Source organism: Thalassophryne amazonica, chromosome 8 (assembly GCF_902500255.1).
Source record: "Thalassophryne amazonica chromosome 8, fThaAma1.1, whole genome shotgun sequence".
NCBI classification, from domain to species: domain Eukaryota; kingdom Metazoa; phylum Chordata; class Actinopteri; order Batrachoidiformes; family Batrachoididae; genus Thalassophryne; species Thalassophryne amazonica.
In genome coordinates this window covers 44,653,171-44,675,480 of record NC_047110.1, presented here as the reverse complement: position 1 = coordinate 44,675,480, position 22,310 = coordinate 44,653,171, and the positions used below count along the sequence as shown (strand labels likewise).

At 39.5% G+C, this 22,310-nt stretch overlaps 1 protein-coding gene across 5 annotated transcripts; it reads left to right on the top strand.

The window, feature by feature from the left end:
• The first annotated feature begins 500 nt into the window (after positions 1-500).
• irak4 (interleukin-1 receptor-associated kinase 4) lies at positions 501-22,242 on the top strand. Of its 5 annotated transcripts, none has more exons than XM_034176087.1 (11): positions 501-864; positions 938-1,083; positions 3,278-3,409; positions 5,866-6,026; positions 6,090-6,154; positions 9,028-9,142; positions 9,240-9,349; positions 9,471-9,657; positions 11,877-11,939; positions 15,430-15,588; positions 20,908-22,242. In XM_034176087.1, exons 1-11 carry the CDS (start codon positions 704-706, stop codon positions 20,956-20,958), a joined length of 1,350 nt encoding a protein of 449 aa, XP_034031978.1. In that variant the 5' UTR covers positions 501-703; the 3' UTR covers positions 20,959-22,242. The 5 variants fall into 5 exon arrangements, with proteins under 5 accessions (XP_034031978.1, XP_034031979.1, XP_034031976.1 ...); XM_034176088.1 differs by having other exon boundaries at positions 938-1,092; positions 3,278-3,400; XM_034176085.1 differs by having other exon boundaries at positions 938-1,092.
• Positions 22,243-22,310: the final 68 nt, after the last annotated feature.

The window sequence follows — 22,310 nt, the reverse complement described above, 5'->3', positions numbered from 1 at the left end:
TTAAAAAAATAGGCTTAAAACACAATTGGATATTACAAAAGACTGTTTACCAAGATAACACCAACTTTAAAATATCATAAAAAATAGTAATAAGTATAAATGCCATTAAGTGATTCTGCAATTTGCTCCATAAAATTATTTAGCTTGTTTTCAAAAGTAACTTTCACTCAACACAATTTGACTTATTGAGGTAGACTATTCCACAAACAAATTCCTGTTACTGTATAAATAAATATTTTTTCAAAAACCCTTAATTCTTGGTACCATACATGATGCTTCAGTTGCTCTTGTTCTATAGTCATCCTGATCTTGAACCAAGTGTACATTAAATGTGAGATAATGCCATTATATATACTGTATATAATCGTCACAAAGTGATGCATCTTTATTGTTCACTAGAGGCCGCCCGAGTCCCATGAACCTATGAGGAAAACTGTATCTCTCCGTCTCTCAAATCCAGGCACTAAATAAAACGGTCACCGTTCTATCCAGAACACAGTTTTATTTCCGCATGTGGGTGGAGACTTTTGCTGTTGCGTTTGGGGAAGTTGCTCAATGTTGGAAAAACCATGAAAACAGTTTTTTTTGTTTGTTTGTTTTTTACTTTTTCTTTAAACTGATGTCCGATTGTTATCGGTGCCGTCAGATTTCTTTGCTGTAATGTCCCTATAACAGTCCGGTTTTATCAGCTTTTCCTCGAATAATGAATGATTCAGTGTCCTCCGCTACTTACGTCCGCAATCTGAGTTACAGTTTACTGCGCAAATTGTCAGATTTTTTGGACCCTCAAGATATGTGGAAAGACGTTACTGTGTCCATACGGAAGCCCAGCGGAGAGTTTCGGTACTCTCAGCACCATGTCAGGTACGTTTGTTGACATTATTACCACGCAGCTCGCCTCTGCCCGCCACAGTCCACGTCTCCGTGTTTCTTTCAGGAGATTTGAAGGTGTTGCTGCACAGGGGAAAAGTCCCACCGTGGAGCTGCTTAAGGACTGGGGGACGACCAACTGCACCGTGGGTGACCTGGTGGATATTTTGAAGAGCCACAAGCTCCTGGCTGCTGCCAATCTCCTCTTACCTGGTAGTGATGGTAAAAACCAGTACATTTGGAGGAACTGGCTTTTTTGACTTCGTTCACTTAAAGGACAAGTTCACTTTTTCATTTTTTTTTTATTTATTTATTTTATTTTTTGTAACCTTGATACACAACCCATTAAAATTTCCTAAGCAGCCAAATGTCTTGAGTGCTCTACTCACCCTTGACAGTTCTCACTAATGAATAGAGTCACATCCGGGCCACCGTAGAGGGCACATAATTATTATTTACCTTATTTTGAAGAGCTTTATAGTGAACCGTTTTTCCAGTTGTGCTCTTGCTGGCACAGCCCGCGTTAAAATGTTAAAAGTAGGCCGAGGACATCATTACGGTAACCGCAACTATGTGTTAGTGGGTTATTGTTACAGCAGTGACGTGACATCCTAACCCTAACCTTAACCTTAATCAGAACAACTCTGTTGTGTTCACCAACGTTTATCCACCACCCATTTTTTGTTTTCTTTTTCTCTGTCTGATGGGTGTGTCTGCAGTAAAACAAGTCACATGATCAACAGGAAGACAAACGGCCTGAAAGTTCGATTTCTTCCGCAAAATTAAAAGCCCAAATAGCCCAAATCTTACAGCGATACATGAACCCAAAGAATAACTGCAGCAAGAAATGCTGATTGATATGAAGGGAGTTTAAAAAAAAGTCTTCCATTAGAGAATCAATCTCTTGTTTCCTGCATGATATGCAGGGATACTTACCACTATACTAACAAGGAGCTAGCAACACACACTGAGTCACACAACATCAATTATGGTGGCTGCTGTAAGACTAGCCCCAAACTAAGCAACAAATACATATCTAGCAACACAACCGCATCCCGTGCCATGCAGCAGTCATGGAGAATCATCCTGCTATCTGATGCTGCTTCCTGCTTCACAGGGCTTTGTAAACTTACATATTTCAAAGTTCCACATGACAGTCATTAAACATCCAGTTGCCATCACCTTTGTGTCTTTTAATTCTTTCATTTGTCCAGCCACAGTCAACAAGCAAATGTAGACGTCCCTAACAGCTTTAAAGTCCAAAGACACCCAGCCAAATTAGGATGTATTCACACTCGGTATTCTAGACCGTACCTGGGCATGTTGTGCCCCAAAGTCCAGTGTGTTTGACTAGTGTGAGTTTTCTGGACTGTGGCCTAGGCCGGGCCGCTCGCATGTTTGTTCCGACTTGCAGAGGTTGTCTGGAGTGTGGTCTAGTAAGACTTGGCTGTGGCCACATGTAATGTGACTGCAAACAATGTAGGAGTATTGATGTTGCATCGCGACACAACTGTTCAGCTTAACAATTACTATTATTACTACTTGGATAATACAGTCTTCAATTCATTCAACACATTTGTGTTAAAAATGCATCTGGTTTCTTACCTTATTGATGAATGTGAATTGTGGTCAACAAGCAAATCTGCAGAATATTTCCTCATCAACTTTCTCCATTCATAAATCCCTTGTTACTTACGTTATTTGGCCAGGACAGGTTTTATGTGGGGAGGTGGGTGAAGTGATTATCACCAGAAATCCTCAGTATTTTTTCCACTTCTGAATGCACCATATTTGCTGTCTTTTACCTTCTGTTCTTGCTGCAAAACCGCTTTCACCTGAATTAATATTAGCTGACATCTCTGATTGATCAGATGATTTAACTATAAACAAAATAAGAATTCCAAAATGATTAAAAATATATGTGCCTGTCCAATGTAAAACTGTATTAAAACATGTTTAACAAAAAAGTAAAAGTTGCAAAATCCTCATGTGTATCTTAATAATAGCAACTACAGGAAACATCCCCATTTACCATCATAGAGCTGCAGGCTGCAGTGACTAGTCAAACTTGCACCAATGCGAAAAGAAAGGGGAATGTTTTCTGTTCGCCACTGTGGAGATTAAAACTGTCGCTGTTTAAAAATGCTGTTGAACTAAATATGGGTTTTATTTAGTGACAGTTGCGCATGTAAAAACCACAAAATTGGAGCATGAGGGAGTATTTCTGTTATGCAAGCACTCAAAATAATATTCTCTGAATTTACCCATTCATTGTTTTGTCATCACCCATAAAGCAGTGTATTGCTATGCAACAGTGTCCCTGAAAAGTACTTATTTTTTTGTCTTTCTCTCTCTCTTTTTCTCTCTCTCTCTCTCTCTCTCTCTCTCTCTCCATACACGGTGGAAGAGCTTATCTCGATGCATCAGATGTGTCCAGCAGTCACATCATACAGCGCACTTCCAACCATACGACTGGAAGAGGCAGACAGACAGTCAACACCTGCCACCTGTATTCTGCAGACTGACTCAGGTCACACAGGTTGTTCCACACTTTGCAACTCTGAAATCAAGCAAACACATTTAAAGGTGATAGAGAGAGGTTGAATGGGGCATTAATCCTTGTTCTGTGATGTGATATGTAGCCCCAAAAAAATTGGTTGGGTCTTTAATGGCTCAGAACCTTCCCAGAATGCTCTCTGAAACAGCTGTGTTACTATGCTGGGTTTAGAATGCCTCGTTTGCCTTTAATGGCGTTGTTTCAGAGCTTATTTGGCAACCTCATTATGAAATGCAAGTAGGTGGCGCTGATCGGTTGCCGTTGTTTGATTGGCTGCCCTTGCTCTCACTGAAAAGAAAGCATTATTTATTTATTTTCATTGCTTTTGTATTTTCTGTTGTGTTTCTATTCAGGTTTTTTTTTGCCTCTTTCTCTAAAATTGTATATAATAATCATTAGATTATTAATATATAAACAAAAATAAATTTAAGAAATATTACAATTTGAAAACAAATGCACCCAAACGTGATGACAGCTGCAATGCTAACTTTTAACATTGAAAATGCCATAGACATGCTAATGCGTTAGCATCGCTCCCGTTTTTAAGTTATAAAATACATCTATCAACTGTTTCAGAAGAACATAACAGGTCGGTTTAACATAGAAAAGGTAAATAATACTCACAGACGTATGCTCTTTAGGGTTTTAGCAGGAGAAAATTAAACAAAAGAAAGAAAGAATAATCGAAGCATTGCTTCAATCTGCGAAGCACTGCTTCGATTGGTTCAAGGTTCAAAGCAAAGCCGCGCTGCAGAAAAGTTGTTTACGGACCCGCTGCAGGGTCTGTAATCAATACAGAAATGATCATTTTCCTGACAAACACCCCCCAAAACAACGGCCACTCTGAAGGACCGATAGCATAATCGTTAAGCACAAAGCTTATTGATGTCGGTGGATCGAGTCATTTCTTAACGATACCCAAAAATGAACTGGTTCCCAATACACATCCCTAGCTGCTAAGGGGTTAGCTCATTCCCTTTAGGGGAACAAACCAGAGCTAACGTGCCATTCTAACGTGCAATTCTTACAACAGGAATATGGTGCAACACAAATTTAAAACACAAGAAAATGTGATACTCACAGGCTGTACTGATTGCTGGGGTTGATTTTGTCGCAGAGTCGGAACTGACCCTCTACTGAGTATTAAATGCCGACTGAAGCCGGCTCGAAATCGTGCAAGGTTTGTGAAACAGTCCTCCGTGAAATGCGTAGAGCAAAGAAATAGTCGGCGGTTGTATGTACTGGGGATGCGGTTAAAAATGAATAAAAGCCAGTGATCGCGTACATTGCTTTCCGTGGGAAGATCGTAGTCCGCTAAAACAGCCTGGGAAAGCACACCTGTAGCTCGCCATTGCTTCTCTTCGAGTGTTACGAATGGGTGGGCACAACCTTATGAATAATTAATTTCGAAGGGGCGTGTGTGAAAGGGGGTGGGTGGTGGGGGGGCTATTGGTGAAAAAGTGACATAAGTTTTCTCTCAAAAACGGATTGGCCTGTTTTCTAGGGGCAATTCAAAAAAGGAGAAATACTTGAAACAGAGGTTCTGAAACTTGCTGGCACTTTGTGTGTTTTCCCCACAGCGGGGAGACTCTGAACTAACACCAAAAACATGAAAAAGATGATTTTGATTCTCTATCCCCTTTAAAGATAATATGAAATGTGAATGAAAGAGAAAGGATGCTCTTCATGCACCACTAGCCAGTAACATTCTTTAGTCTCTGTTTGATGTTGTTGGAGCGAACTCACAAAAGCCTAACTGAATGGAAACACTTTGTTCTCTAACACTTCAGTTCAGTGATGATGCCTTCAACACCACTGGTGTTTGATGTGTTGTTTTATGTGCATTCGATCTGGTTAACGTGATGACTTAGTGCAGTGATTTTTATTTATGTATTTATTTATTTTTTTGTTTTTATGGGTCCAATAAAATTGGTCCACTTTGACATTTGTAATTATCTATTGAAATAAATTGTTCATTTAAATGTTATGTTGATTAAAATTTCTTCTGCGTATGAAATGGACATTCTTGAATTGTTAAGGTAGGGGAAATTGAGTTTGAAAGTCTTTCACGCAAGTATATGCGCATTTGTGGCCTTAACTTTGGATGTGAATACATCTGGATTTGAGTAATTTAAGTGATTCCTGTGGCACAAAAGTGTTTTTATTGTTGTTGTTGGTTCTATGTTCTGAAAAAGTTAGCGGTTCAGTTTTTGCAATAGTGAATTCTTGGTTCAGGGATGACAGTTTGAATGTGATGATGTGCCATACAGGCAAAACTTGCTGCAAGTTTTTGTTCCAACCAGCCCCCTTAGAGAGTAATTTCACATTATTTCTCTGTCATGAAGAGAATAAATCAAAGAAATTAGAGCAGTAGGACTGTAATCATCATAATGGCCGCAGTGAGACCTTAAAATGTAAAAATTGTTTTCCTTCGTCAGGCTTTTCTAGTTTCTTGTACCATGAGCTGGTGGCGATTACGGGCAACTTTGACGACCGTCCGATGTCAGCCGGCGGCAGTCGACTCGGGGAGGGAGGTTTTGGCACTGTGTACAAAGGCCTTCTAAATGACAAACCTGTTGCAGTGAAAAAACTTAATCCAGTAAGTAACTTTCATGTTTACAGTGTATTTCTCTTTTTGCCACACTTATAATGTCTGTTTTAGATGGACGGCATTTCATTGGATGAGCTTCGACTTCAGTTCAACCAGGAGATCCAGATTCTGCAGGTGTAAGTTTTCTACGTCTTTGTTAAATCTACACCCTCACATTTTATTATCTGGGGCAGAGGCACACAGGCTGGTAATTGGTGGTTTTCTTAAAATAGTGGAACCTGAGAGGGAACGTTTGACAGTTTTGGGGGCAGCAGCCTGGTGAGAGGTAGGCATTAGTGCTATGACTAAGAAATATATTTTTTTTTATCTTCCTTCAGTATGCCCTTTTTGTTTGTTTGTTGGGGGTTCTACCGATAATTGATTAGTTGTCAAATTTCTGCAGTAATGGAAAACTGCCAGTAACATTTTCAAAGAATCCAAGCAGTCTTAAAATGTTTTCCAAAATAGTGTGAAAAGATAGTGGGTGATTTTTCACAAGTCAGAGTGATTTCATTAACTCTCTGAAATTAGTATAAACCAGTTTACTGCTATTTTAAAACCAGCTGAACATGACTAACATCTGGTTTAAACACAGTTTTTAAACAGTGTGTTGTTAATAACAATTTTAAGACCAGTTAAAAAAAAGTTTGAAATAAAAATGAAGAGGAGCAAACTGTCACATTTGGGAAGCTGGAACAGGTCTGGCTTTTTTATCTTGAAAATGCTCTGAAATGATGAATAGATATCAAAATTACAGTTGTTGTTGTTTTCTTCCTAATTTGAAATTGACAGATTATTTCACTTCTTGAGGGCGCCACCTAAATTTATTTTTAAATTAATTTTTCCTTTAATAAATTAAATTAAAATGTTGTATGTTTCGTAAATGCTGTAATAAATTGGGTTGTGATTGTGGTTTTATTTGTCACAATGCTGTGAAAAGAGTTGTATTTTAAACTGAAAGACAAAAAAAAAAGACTAGAATGATACTATCAATCAATCAATCAATCAACTTTTTTCTTGTATAGCGCCAAATCACAACAAACAGTTGCCCCAAGGCGCTACTAGGGTAGAATGGTACCTTAGAATCGTACCAGGCTCAGCATTCTCAGGGTGCAGGACTACTTCGTGTCCCTAGGGTGAATAAAACGTCTGCGGCTCACAGACCTTTCTCTTATCGTGCACCTGCTTTGTGGAATGATCTCCCTGCATCAGTAAAACAGATTTTGTAGAAACTTTCAAGTCCAGACTTAAGACGCACTTATTGTCCCTTTTGTATGGCTAGCATACTGGCATAGTATGGTACTATGGTTCCTACCCTTTTAAATTCATTTTATTAGGAAACGGAGCGGGCAGAGCCCTCAACATTATCTAAAGTCTGGGACTTTTAGTGAAGCTTAGGCTACTGGCTGGCGATCACCTTAGTATTTCTTCTGTTTTTCTTCTTGCTTAATGCTGACAAATTATACTTTGTTGTCTTTCTGATGCCTGATTCTGTTTTTTCTCTGTTTGAGGTGCGGTTCCATCCAGAGGTGGGGGTGGTGTCTTCTTCTGCAGGCCTCCTGTCCTGTGTACCAGCATTGACTCCCAAAATTTTCTGTATTTGTATTGTCAATTGTGTCTGTAGCATGGCCCAAGCAGAGGGTCACCCCTTTGAGTCTGGTCTGCTTGACGTTTTCTTCCTCAAATCATCAGAGGGAGTTTTTCCTTACCACTGTCGCCTATGTGCTTGTTCTAGGGGTTGGTAAGGTTAGACCCTTACTTGTATGAAGTGCCTTGAGGCAGCTTTGATTAGGCACTATATAAATTAAATAAATTAAATTAAATTACTAAAGCTGTCAAAGATTTGCACTGTTTTACATGCATTAAGGTGCTAAACTGTACAAAAATTATATATACATACATACATACGTATAACGGGTAAAATAAGTGTTGAACGTGCCACCATTTTTCTCAGTAAATATATTTCTAAAGGTGCTATTGACATGAAATTTTCAGCAGGTAACAACCCAAGTAATTCACACATACAAACAAATTAAACCATAGATGTCCATGAATTAAGTTATGTGTAGTAATGTGAAATGACACAGAGAAAAGTATTGAACACCTGAAGAAAGGGAGGCGGAAAAAGGCATGAACCGCCAAAACACCAGCTGAAATCTATCAGTAATTAAAAATCACTCCTGCCCTTTGTCAATGCAAATTAATATCGGCTGCTTGAGTCCCAGTTGATGGCCTACAACAAGGTGGCTCATTACCAAAGAGTCACACAAGAAATATCTCATGATGGGTAAAACCAAAGAACTCTCTTAAGATCTTCGCAATCTTACTGTTGAAAAACATACTGATGGCATTGGTTACGGAAGGATTTCTAAACTTCTGAATGTTCCAAAGAGCACTGTTGGGACCATAATCTGAAAGTGGAAAGAACATCATTTCACCAGAAACTGGCCACAACCAGGTGTTCCTCACAAGATTTCTGACAGAGGACTGAAAAGAATTATCAGAAGAGTTGCCCAAGAGCCAAGGGCCACTTCAGAAAGACCTGGAATTAGCAGGTACAATTGTTTCAAAGAAAACAAGAAGTAATGCACTCAACCGCCATTTGGTCATTTAATTGTACCTTTTCCAAAGTCCAACTGTATGAGGAGAACAGTGTTATGGAGATCCTCAGAAGCATGGAACCATTTTGGGGGGGTATAAGGCAAATAAATAGTAGATATTATTTTAAAAAGATTTTACAACAAAACTGTATGAAGGAATTGAAAAAAGCATAGATTTTGGACTGAGTTCAATGTGAAGGATTATGAATTGAATTGAAGAAGAATGGGCCAAAATCACACCTGAGCAATGCATAGTTTCTTCATATAGGACGGCATCTTGAAGCTGTCATTATCAACTAAGGCTTACTGAAATAAATTTCAGTAAGTGTGTTCAATACTTTTTTTACCCGCTATAGTTTTTCAAATCCTGGTGGACACAGTGTGGTTTGATGTGATTGTTTGTACTACAGGTTGAAACATGAGAACCTGGTTGACATGATTGGATTTTCCTCAGATGGACTGCACCCATGTTTGGTTTATGCCTTCATGGCCAATGGGTCTTTGCTGGACCGACTAGCTTGCTTGGTAATAATCAAGTTTTGTTTCTTGTGTTTGTTCTTTTATGCAGAGATTTCCATGAAGTGTTTTTGCTGATGGTGTTTTTAATCTGTCATCCTTGCAGGAAGACAGTCCTCCTCTGTCATGGAAACAGAGATGTTTGATAGCTGAGGGGACGGCGAGCGGTTTGGATTATCTGCACAGCAACCATCATGTTCACAGAGATGTTAAAAGGTGTGCAAAGCATGATGGGAATTACAAAAAACTATCTGAAACATTGTGAAGAGTAAAAACCGAATGTGTCACTGCTTGAGGGTTGATGACTTGCTCAACAATCATTTCATTTTTCTTCTAGTGCAAATGTCCTGTTGGATGAAAAGTTTGTGGCAAAGATCTCTGACTTTGGTTTGACAAGAGCATCAGCAAAGAAGTCGTCTGCCACCATGATGACTGAGTGCATAGTAGGCACTCGTGCGTACATGGCACCTGAGGCTCTAAGAGGCGAGATCACACCAAAGTCTGATGTCTTCAGCTTTGGGGTGGTAAGCTACATACACACACAAATCTATAGCACAAAAGGAGAGACCACAACTTAAAAAGGCTGAACTCAGGAATGGTTTTGCTTGGTTTACCTGAAGCTGCTGACATGTAGATAATATAGCACAGAAACCCAATTCTGCCCATTTGTGAAAATAGCTGTATACAGTTAGATCCATAATTATTTGGACAGTGACGCAATTTTTGTAATAAAACAATCAACACATGCTTGTAATGTAGACTTTCAGCTTTAACTCAAGGGTTTTAACAAAGATATCACATTAACCATTTAGGAATTACAGATTATTCAAAAGGAACTAGATCCAGAGTGCTCAGAGAGGACACTGACACGCTGACATTTCAAAATATCAGACATTTCAAAAAAGCTTAGTTAAAATACAATAAATGAATTTTGGGAGAAATTGACTTAATAATCATGAAATCATCTGTCCATGTTGCCAGGTAATTTTACTTGGCAAGAAATTTTAAAATAGGTTGATTCCTGTCTCGAAATCAGTGATCAAAGGTTTGAAATAGGTCAAAGAAAATGTCCTCATGCTCGAAATGTTTAATATTTTTATCTATAAACCGCACAAGTTGCCAAGAGATTTGCTCTTTTGAACACTGAAACAACACACAGGGCTGTTCAAGGACGCTTGGGCGTCCTGTCAAATTTTTTTTGACAAAACGAACTCTCTGAACTTTGTGATCTGATGAAGGATGTTATGAGGCACGACGAGACAGCAGTCCATCCTGTTGCACCTCTGGAAATGTGAGTGACAACTGCTTTTACACATGTGCCAATGTAAAACAATGAAATAAATCTGATTAATGGTATACATGTACCAAAGAAATCTGAGTATTGGGGAGAAATCCAGGTGTGTTCATCCAATTTCTCATAATCAGATAACGGTTGTTATCGGATAACACATATTGCCATTTAAAAGCAACTTAATCAGTAACAGTCTATAATCAGATAGCAACCGGATTTTATGTGCATGTAAATGGAGCCTTTTATGCGGTGACCATTATTTATTTTTTTTGTGGACACCAAATTTTTTTATTCAAGATATGATGTTCGACTCAGTATGTTACAAAATGGTTGTGATATATCAGTTGCAGTGTTTATTGGCTGTTTTGTTTTGCATCCTGAGGTGCATCCACAGAACCTGAATAGACACGACAGTGACTTGGTGATTAGTACTGTTGCCTCACAGCAAGAAGGTCACTGGATCAATTTCCACCCGTGGCCTTTCTGTGTGGAGTTTGCATGTTCTCCCCATGTTTGCGTGGGTTTCCTCCGGTGCTTCGGTTTCCTCCGACATTTAAAGACATGCAGTTTAGGTGAATTGGAAACTTTATAATTGCCCAGGTCTCCCTTGCAAACGAGATTTGATCTCAATAGGACTAACCTCATTAAATGAATAAAAAAAAATTCTGACATTGCACAATGTAGTATTCTGATCTCTAGTCTATCATTGCATCATTTTTACATATTTTGTATTGTTCAAAACTGCCATGTGCTAATATATATAGAAAGAAGTAGTGGTAATGGTGAGAGGGGAGATAAATAAATGGTCTTTGTCAAATACCATTTATTTATAGCTGCTTGAAATAAGCATGACTGTTAGTCATTTTACAGTAATCATTTTTGATTTCTTAGTTTTTTAATAAAAAAAAAAACTTTTTTCACATTGTCATTATTATGTCTTTTTTTTTTTTTTTTTAAGGAAAAAAATAAAATTTACTCCATTTTGGAATAAGGCTGTAACATAACAAAATGTGGAAAAATTGAAGTGCTGTGAATACTTTCCGGATGCACGGTATCTCTCGATCGATCCCAACAATCAACAAAGGTATGAAGGAGAGTTCAAAGTAGCGACATTATCGCAGTGGCTGTATTTGTGAGCTCACTCACCCGATTTCACTACCAGCCACCTGGTAATGCCTCCAGCGGTGTCATTAAACTTTTACATTTGGAGCTAGATCCACAAACAGGGGTGGAGCGAGGAAATGTTTCGCCACAAAACATGCACATGAGGGTCACCTTCTAGTGAGGGATGGTTCTAGGATTTCTGACACTGCTGGAACTACATAAAGGTGCATTCTGCTGCAGTGCTCAGATGTCACCTCCTCAGAGTTTGCATGAGAGCAGCACCGCATCTAGCACATGATTAAAATTTTTCTGTTGCCTCATGATTAATCTCACCTCCACCTTTTACAGGTATTGTTAGAAATATTGTCTGGACTGGCACCAGCAGATGAAAACCGTGAGCCACAGCTCCTGGTAAGCACACCAGACTTGCATTCTGCATTTGAGTCATTCTGTGCCAGTTCACCTAAATTTCAGAAACCTTAACAGGTCATCTCCTCAGATTTTGCTGGAAAAATTCTTAATTGTAGATCTGTATGTTTCTACTCACTTTGCAAAATAATAATGTTCATAGTTTAAGAAATACAAATATTTGTTCCTTCAAAAAAAAATATATATATAGCAAAGAGGGAAAAAAAACAGGTGACAAACAGGATTTTTTTCCAACCTATAATTTTATAATGGAATCATCTAGGGAGCTAATATTGCAGATCTTTACTAAACAACATCCAGATTTTGAATTATAGCATCAATTAGTCTCTGGGTTGAATATTTTTCAATTTGTAGGAAGCTAAAAATGGCTTTTTGTTCAAAATGAGCTAAAATAAGGTGAAATTGTAGGAGCCTTCTAGAAAATATGCAATAACAGAATTTAATATTCCTAACACAGTAATTATAAAGTTATCATCTTTTCACAGAGACATTTTTGAAAGATAACATAGTTAAGTGATTCATTTTCAAACCATTAACATAAAACCTTAGGGCCCTGTCCCACTGGCGTTTAGAAGGATTTGTGTATGGATTGCACACAAAATTGGCCCATATTCGCCAAACATCCGCAATATCCGTGTAACATGCCTGTATGAGTCGACCGTCATCCGAACGCGCCCGTGATCATCCGCAGAGGCATGCATGTCCGCAGCCAGGATTTTTGAGCTGTTCAAAAATCTGAATGTGGTTAATATCCGCCTTACATACTCCATATATACTCAATTCATACACAATACATACTCACTCTATGCGCTGTATATCTGCCATTAACCGCTGATATCCGCAACTGATGGGGATTTGCAACTTGGCAGCGGACCGGGACAGTGTGTAAAACAGATATATATTGTGCCCATCATGTCCACATCACAAACTAAAATATGTTGTAGCGAATGCATACAGATGGGCCACGAATAAAGCGGTTTTATTACATCTGCTTTGCAGTTGATTTGCGGACAGTCTGTGAATGCATAACAAACACGTCACATAAACCCAAAGTACTATATGTGGCAGAAAGCGACATACCTGCCATTCAGTGTCGGTCCAGCTGTGTAGATCCACAGAGATGTAGCTGCTGCAATCCAGGACTTTTATTTAACACCAACAAAAGGAAGAGTTGCTGTTTATCCACAACTCACTCAAAAAAAAAAATAAAAAAATGTCTCACACCCCAAGCGGCTTCCCCCCTCCTGCTCCCCAAACACATGAACAGTTAACCCTCGAATGACAACATGAACATTAACTCTGTGATCAACTTGTCTAAGTCCAGCAAATGCTCCAGAGCCTGTATTGATGGTGTGAATAGTGATGCCGAAAGGCCCGAGTGCGCTTCTTTTATGACCACAGTGCAGATGCCGTGCACGCGCAACACGTGCGCGATGCATTCATAATACACCCATAATACTGCCGTGATAATCTCAATGTGTCGGATCAGTTACCTCACTACTTGCGTTATATAACAGTGATTGTTCATCATATATTCACTATATATTATTAATATATCCGTAATTCATACTGAGACATTTGTCATTTTTGGCCATTTTTGTTGCGGACGACAATGAACGCCCGCAGTTTGTATACTCAATTCATGCGCAATTAATCCTCTCCCCAGTGGGACAGGGCCCTTACCTCCATGGGCTCTGAAATGGGTCATTTTGTTTCCTGAATTGACCATGTGGTTAGGGGTTTAGGATCTTCAAAAAATAATAATGTCTTTTCAAGATTCCCTTATTTAAGATAAATCTACTGACCAGATTAGATTAAAACTCATGGCTTCATATAAAAATAAATTTGTATTCACATGAATATTTTTATGAATTATCTCCCCCCCCCCCCCTATATTCAGAATCTTACAAATCTGAAATTAAACTTTCCATTAAGAAGATACTGTAGAATTTTATAAACTGGCAGACAAAATTTCAGACTGTGGCATTAAATTATTTCTAGAAAGCACATACTCAAGATGGCAATTTTGCCCAGTTGGTACACACAAGTTGAAATTGCAGAGGTCCACATGAGGCTAAATTACCCTACTTATGAGATATCATTAATGTTATTTATTCATAAATGCATGCTAGTCACTATGTTTTTAAGTGATAGCATGTTATAAATTAAAACAAAAACATTTGGTCAGTTGGCCTAAAGATTACTACTAAGGCAATCTTTAGGAAAAATGGGAAGATTCTAAACCCCCAGCCACATGGTCAAATCAGGGGACAAAATTACCCATTTTTAGAGATCTTGGAAGAAAAGGCTTACATTAAAACTTTTATAATTCATGACCTAAGTTATCCTTCCAAAAATGTGCCTGTGAATTAATGGCAACCTTATACACTGACCGGCCACTTTATTAGGTACACCTGTTAAATTGCTTGTTAACACAGAAAAACTAATCAGTCAATCAAATGCCAGCTACTCACTGCAATTAGGCATCTAGACATGGTGAAGACGACTTGTTCAAACCAAACATCAGAATGAGGAAAAATGGGGATTTAAGTGACTTTGAACGTGGTGCGGTTGTTGGTGCCAGGCGGGCTGGTCTGAGTATTTCATAAACTGCTGATCTGCCGGGGTTTTCACACACAACCATCTCTAGGTTTTACAGAGAGAGGTCCGAAAAAGAAGATATCCAGTGAGCAGCAGTTGTGTGGATGAAAATGCCTCATCGTTGTCAGAGGAGAATGGGCAGACTGGTTTAATGGGCAAGTGTGTGATGGTGTCATGTCAGTATGGACCAGCATCTCTGAGCCTTGTTTCCAACTCCTTGATGAATCTATGCCATGAAGAATTAAGGCAGTTCTGAAGGCAAAAGGGGGCCCAGCCCAGTACTAGCAACAGGTACCTAATAAAGTGGCTGGTGAGTGTAAATATTAAGAGAATTAAATTCTAAGTTGTTGTATATTTTTTTGAAAGGTGCCTATGCTATAATTCAAAACTCTGAGTGACATTTATTAAAGAATTGCAATATTAGCTCCCTAAATAATTCCATTACAAAATTAAAAGCACCTGAACTTTATCATGTCGCTTTTTAGGGTCAAACTTTAAAGGTCTCTGCTCAACTATGAGGAAATGAATGCTAACATTTTGCATGGTAGATAGAAATATATCTGTCTACTATTAAGATTTTTTTCCAAAAATAAATCTGTGGTGGGGGTGACCTGGTGACCTACGAGGTGAGTTGGCATGGCCCAGCTGTCAAGCTTACAATAGTAAAGACTTTACATTTTAACTGGAAAGGAATGTTATTAAAATAACAACTTATTTAAAATGTATGAAGCTGTACTTAAAGAGGACTTGATATGAACTATTTTGTGTTGTAGCTGTTTATGCTCACAGCATTTTGACCACATAGTCATACAGTGGTGCATGGTTTAAAAATAAACAAGTGGTGTACGTTTTGCCTTTTCTCTTGCCTCAGATGGACATGATCGACCAAGACGATGAAGATGAGCTGACTCTGGAGAGCTTTCTAGACAAAAAAATGAAGGACTGGGAGCTGAGCCAGGCAGACAGTGTGTACGTGTTGGCCTGTAACTGTCTCCTAGACAGGAAAAACAGACGTCCAGTAATCAGACAGGTACAGACAACAGACACTGAGATGATCTTCTGCATAGGTTTTACTCAGGGCCGCTGCTAAGGTTTTGGAGGCCCTAAGCATAACTGGTCAGGGAGGCCTGCCCACCCCCATACAAGAGAACCCCCCCACACACACACACACAAAAGTTCTACTCAAACCATTACTATTTATTAAAGCGTTTAAGTTTAAAGCTACATCAAATAGCAAAGCCAACGCAACCTAGCTTAAGCAGTACCACTGAACATTAAGTAATCAAAACAATTTAAAGCTTTAACACGTACTTACCAGCAAGGGATGCACGGGCATCATCTTTTTGTTTCTTTTTCCTCCATTTTTCAGCTCCAGACTCCTGCTGTCGCTTCATTGTTTAATTGTGGCATAGTGGCAACTTGTCGTCTCGTGTCAGAATCGAATGTGGGCTAGCAGTGCTACTTCAGTTAGGTGCAGGATTGCCAGATTGGGTGTTTTCCCATCCAATTGGTTTGTTTAGGGTAAAAATATGGCACTGGAAGAGTTTTTTGTATAGAATTGCCACACACATTTTAAAAATCAGTTCAAATTGCACAGGATTTAGTGCCTCCATGCATTTTTGAGCATTTATTGGACTGGAAATCGTGACATCTGGCAACCCTGGTTAGGCGACACAGCGAACAGAGAAAGACGCAAACAGGGCTGTACCATTTCAGGGAATCGGGGCGGGGGTGGATGGGGGCTTTATATTAGGCAAAAAAACTGTTAATTTGCCCCAATTAAGTAATGGGGTAGGGGCCTACACAATGTTTAAAGACAAAAACGATGGGCGTATTCATAAATAATTCATATTGATTTTGAAATGTAATAATCAGTGTTGCCACAGTTACTTTGATAAAGTAATCCAATTACTAATTACTGATTAGTAATCATCCCTGCCCCACGCCCCCATTCCATCTGGATTCGCCCCTGCTTTGGTGTTTGAGCACAAATAATGGATAACATTTATTTATGCAGAAAACATGACCAGGTTTACAGGTAAGAAAGTTTTATTGCGTTTTCACATCATGTGCTCCTCAGAAAGAGAGTTTAGGTGCATTTGAGTGGAAAATAGTGTTAGTTGTTGACGCGTCGCAGAGGATCAGCTGTTTTTAACGAGACGATATGGAGCAGCTCAGCTCAGAATTCTAAATAAAGGAGAAAAATAAAGCATAAAAATGACTGTAAAGCTCAGTGCAGGTGTGCTGTTTTCACCGTGCTTTAAGAGGTGAGGACGAGTCGTAGCTGATGAAAAGCTCACAGCTCGCTTAAAGTGGGCAGTTCAGTCGAGCACCGACCCCCTACCCACAGACCAAGCTTAATGCTGCTGTCAACCCACAATGCAAAAATAATAGTAACGCACAGTGACTTGGAGAAGTAACTTTAATCTGATTACTCATTTGGAAAGATTAACGCGTTAGATTACTCGTTACAAAAAAAGTGGTTAGAGTAACACCGGCATGACTGGTAATAATGTAATAATTTCAACACATTTTTCAGTCAATTGGAGGCCCTGCAAACTAGTGCAACATGGTTGGTGCCCCACGCAGGCCGCGTAGTCTGCTTATGCCGAACGGCGGCGCTGGTTACTCTTCAGCAGTTGCATATCTACATTTTAATTTGGAGAAATGGTCAAAATGATATATATATGTATGTATGTATATATATATGTATGTATGTATATATATATATATATATATGTATGTATGTATATACACTCAACAAAAATATAAACGCAACACTTTTGGTTTTGCTCCCATTTTGTATGAGATGAACTCAAAGATGTAAAACTTTTTCCACATACACATCACCATTTCCCTCAAATATTGTTCACAAACCAGTCTAAATCTGTGATAGTGAGCACTTCTCCTTTGCTGAGATAATCCATCCCACCTCACAGGTGTGCCATATCAAGATGCTGATTAGACACCATGATTAGTGCACAGGTGTGCCTTAGACTGTCCACAATAAAAGGCCACTCTGAAAGGTGCAGTTTTGTTTTATTGGGGGGGGGATACCAGTCAGTATCTGGTGTGACCACCATTTGCCTCATGCAGTGCAACACATCTCCTTCGCATAGAGTTGATCAGGTTGTCAATTGTGGCCTGTGGAATGTTGGTCCACTCTTCATTGGCTGTGCGAAGTTGCTGGATATTGGCAGGAACTGGTACACGCTGTCGTATACGCCGGTCCAGAGCATCCCAAACATGCTCAATGGGTGACATGTCCGGTGAGTATGCCGGCCATGAAAGAACTGGGACATTTTTAGCTTCCAAGAATTGTGTACAGATCCTTGCAACATGGGGCTGTGCATTATCCTGCTGCAACATGAGGTGATGTTCTTGGATGTATGGCACAGCAATGGGCCTCAGGATCTCGTCACGGTATCTCTGTGCATTCAAAATGCCATCAATAAAATGCACCTGTGTTCTTTGTCCATAACAGACGCCTGCCCATACCATAACCCCACCGCCACCATGGGCCACTCGATCCACAACATTGACATCAGAAAACCGCTCACCCACACGACGCCACACACGCTGTCTGCCATCTGCCCTGAACAGTGTGAACCGGGATTCATCCGTGAAGAGAACATCTCTCCAACGTGCCAAACGCCAGCGAATGTGAGCATTTGCCCACTCAAGTCGGTTACGACGACGAACTGGAGTCAGGTTGAGACCTCGATGAGGACGACGAGCATGCAGATGAGCTTCCCTGAGACAGTTTCTGACAGTTTGTGCAGAAATTCTTTGGTTATGCAAACCGATTGTTTCAGCAGCTGTCTGAGTGGCTGGTCTCAGACGATCTTGGAGGTGAACATGCTGGATGTGGAGGTCCTGGGCTGGTGTGGTTACACGTGGTCTGTGGTTGTGAGGCTGGTTGGATGTACTGCCAAATTCTCTGAAACGCCTTTGGAGACGGCTTATGGTAGAGAAATGAACATTCAATACACGAGCAACAGCTCTGGTTGACCTTCCTGCTGTCAGCATGCCAATTGCACGCTCCCTCAAATCTTGCGACATCTGTGGCATTGTGCTGTGTGATAAAACTGCACCTTTCAGAGTGGCCTTTTATTGTGGGCAGTCTAAGGCACACCTGTGCACTAATCATGGTGTCTAATCAGCATCTTGATATGGCATACCTGTGAGGTGGGATGGATTATCTCAGCAAAGGAGAAGTGCTCACTATCACAGATTTAGACTGGTTTGTGAACAATATTTGAGGGAAATGGTGATATTGTGTATGTGGAAAAAGTTTTAGATCTTTGAGTTCATCTCATACAAAATGGGAGCAAAACCAAAAGTGTTGCGTTTATATTTTTGTTGAGTGTATATATATATATATATATATATATATATATATATATATATACATACATATATATGTGTGTATATATATATATATATATTTATTTATTTATTTTTTACTGATTAATATCACTTTGAGCAGATGGAATTAGTTAATCAGTGAAATCACCTGGTGGAGTCAGTGGCTGCAAAGAAAACCTGCACCCTCATGGCTCTTTCTGGAACAGGTTGCCTACCCCTGCAATAGACCATGTTTCAAAAATAAATGCAACTTAAGGGTGACTTGTGTGGTCCCCCCCATGGTGCAGTTATGAGCAGATGTGATTAATACTCATGAATAATAAATTGTAATGAGGATAAGAATGGATCAAGGATAAATGAGTGTACAGCTGAGGAAAAATTTATTAGCCACCCTCTGAAATTTAATATTTGCTACAAAATTAGTACTTTAACAGAGCAAATACTTTTCAGCACAGCATTTCTAAACTTCCTCGTCTTATTTTGGATGTTTCCATTATTTTACTTTGTACAAAGAAACAAAATTATTTCACAAAAATCAAAAACTACCGGGGTCAAATTATTAGCCCCTAGGAGGCTATTAGGCATCTGTGTATTTTTTTTTTTTTTTGCTGGATAACAGCCTGCAGTTAGTTGTTGTATAGCTCTCAACGAATCATGTCTCCTGAGGAATCCCAGCCCAGTCTTCTTTGGCAAATCTCTCAAGCTCCTCCAGATTTGATGGTCTTCTGAAGAGGACCTTGGTCTTCAGTTCACACCACAGATTTTCAGTGTGATTCAGGTCAAGGTTTTGTGCAGGCCAGTCAGTAACATTCTCTTTGGTCTTCTGTAGGTAGTTCTTCACCAGAAGCGATGTATGTTTTTGGATCGTTGGGTTGGAAGACAAAGCAATGACCCAGACCCAGTTTTGCTGCTGACTGCGCTTGTTTTCTTTCAAAATCTTCACATATCCTTCTTTCTTCATGATTCCTTCCACCTTGAGGAGATTCCTAGTTTCAGAGGCACTGAAGCATCTCCACAGCATAATACTCCCATCCACTGTGTTTCACTATGGAGACTGTGTTATACGCCTCTTCCTTCTTACCCCAAACATAAGCAATGTTTCTATGGCCAAAAAGCTCTAGTTTCGGCTCATCTGACCAATGGACACACTTCCAGTAGGCATAATCTTTCTACAGGCTGTCCTGAGCATACTTCAGTCTGGTTTGAAGGTGTCTCCACTGCTGAAGTGGAGTTTTTGTTGATCTGCACCCTCAGTCAATTCCTGTCCAGGGCTCTAGTTATTGTCTTCTTTGAGACTACAGTTCTCAACTTGGCTGAGTCATTCACTAGTGTCTTGTCAGTTGTTCTGGGGTATTTAAACATGTCTCACTAGTTTTCTTTCCAAGGTCTTTGAAATCCTTCACTTCTACCTTTGCCAGGCTTGTTCTGTACTGTGTGGCTCTCGTATTTCTTTATTTCTCCCTCCAGTTCTTGTCACTTGGAAATGCTGTGATAACTCCTCCCCCTGCTTTGTGAGCACAAAAATTATTTTTCTCAACTTTAAACTGATTTTGATGCTTTCTCAAGTGACAGCTCAAACCCTTACTGAAATTGTTATACTGTGTGTACATTGGAATATATCCCTCGTTTACTTTGATTTTACAAACTTTGTGCAGTACACAAAGTTAAAGCACACCGTTGCGCAACACTGGTTTGTGCTATGGGTCAACAAAAAGGTCAGTTCTTAAGCTTAAGTCTAATTATTTTGGCCATGGTAGTTTTTGTGAAACAATTTTGATCCTCTGTGCAAAGTAAAATAATGTAAGCATCCAAAACAAAACTAGGATGTTTAGAAATGCTGTGTTGAAAGGTCCTTGCTCTGTTTAAAAAAGGCACTTGGGACATTTTTGAGGAAAATGTTCAATTTCATAGGGGAACAAATAAATTTACACTCATCTGTATTTATGAGTTTCATTGCTCATGTTGAAATCTGTCTCAACAGGTCCTGTTGGAACTCAGAGGAGTCGTCAAAAGCATATCTGTGGATTTTTAGGCACAAGAATTGAGCAGTGGTTTCCCGAGGTGACTGTCGCAGCGCAACTAAGCAAATCGGCTCAAACGTTTTAAAGAAGTGGGGTTTTTTTTGTTTCTTTTTAGTGGGGCTAATAGCTGGCTGTTTTACATCGTGTATTTTGCTCAACACTGGACTGTCTGTATTTTAAGTATTTACTGTATATATTTAGAAGTGTGTGCCAAAGCTGCCGCTACTGTTCAGTTGTTACTTGCATATTGTAATTTTACTGTTGAGAAACATTTGTTCCACGACTCCTCTGTTCTTTTGCTGACTTCCTCCAAATTTGATATGTGGATGGCAGTATTCCGTAGAATTTCCCTTAAAGGATTTATTTGGCAAGCATTATTTTTCACCCCAATGTGCACCAAACTTGGCACACACATGTAGCTAGGTTCTGTCCAGTAAGGTCAAAGCCCACAAGGTCACATGACCTTGAGATCAAGATCTTGTCTGTTTGTAGGCCAACACCTGCCAGGTACATTTTTTTGATTTCTACCAACATTGGTATTATCAATGAACGTCAAACCTGAAATTGTCAAATTGAAAATTTGGAAATGTTCAAGGAATTTTTTTTTTCTCCCCCAATTCCAGAATTGCCCTGGCAGGGTCAGTCATTTGGGAGGTTATGGTAATGGAGGTCAAATATCAGACTGCCATAACAGTTACTGTCTTCATGGTAGCAGTGACACGTGGGTCCATTCACAAGCAAACCGAACTGTTTTGACATGATTCCCAACCCGCAAAACAGCATTGCATTAGTGCACAGAATGTTACAATTGCTGTAATCTTCATGAACAACCTCTCCAAGTACTTCCCACACATTTTTATTTCAGGTGTGCTTTTATTATAAATTCTCCCAGTCTCCATGTCCTCTCCAATCAAACAGGTATCCGTGGCAAGCACACACATCTTTTTGCGATTGGAGTTATTCAACCAATGATGTTTCACAAGACAATTACTTCTTGAACACTAAAATTAGTCTTTAGGTAGTATTTGCCTAATATGCTTAAAATTTACAGCATTTTCCCAAACCTGCCCACAAATGATCCGAATATCATTGAATATTTGATTTGTGATCATGGGCACATCCTAATTTCAGATCACCCGTAGGATCACCGACAGGCACCTGGCAGGTTAAATGGGTTGAACAAGCGATTGAGTTCTAGCAGACAACTCCAGCGGTCTTACTCTAGATTCATGTATGTCTCACTCGTCTCATAAGCTACCAAACGCTTCCTGGCAGGGCTATATTTTCCCTGTGAACGCCACCACTACTGCATTGTCACTGAATGCTGTCAGCCCCTTCTCAACCCCAGACCTCAGATGCTGAA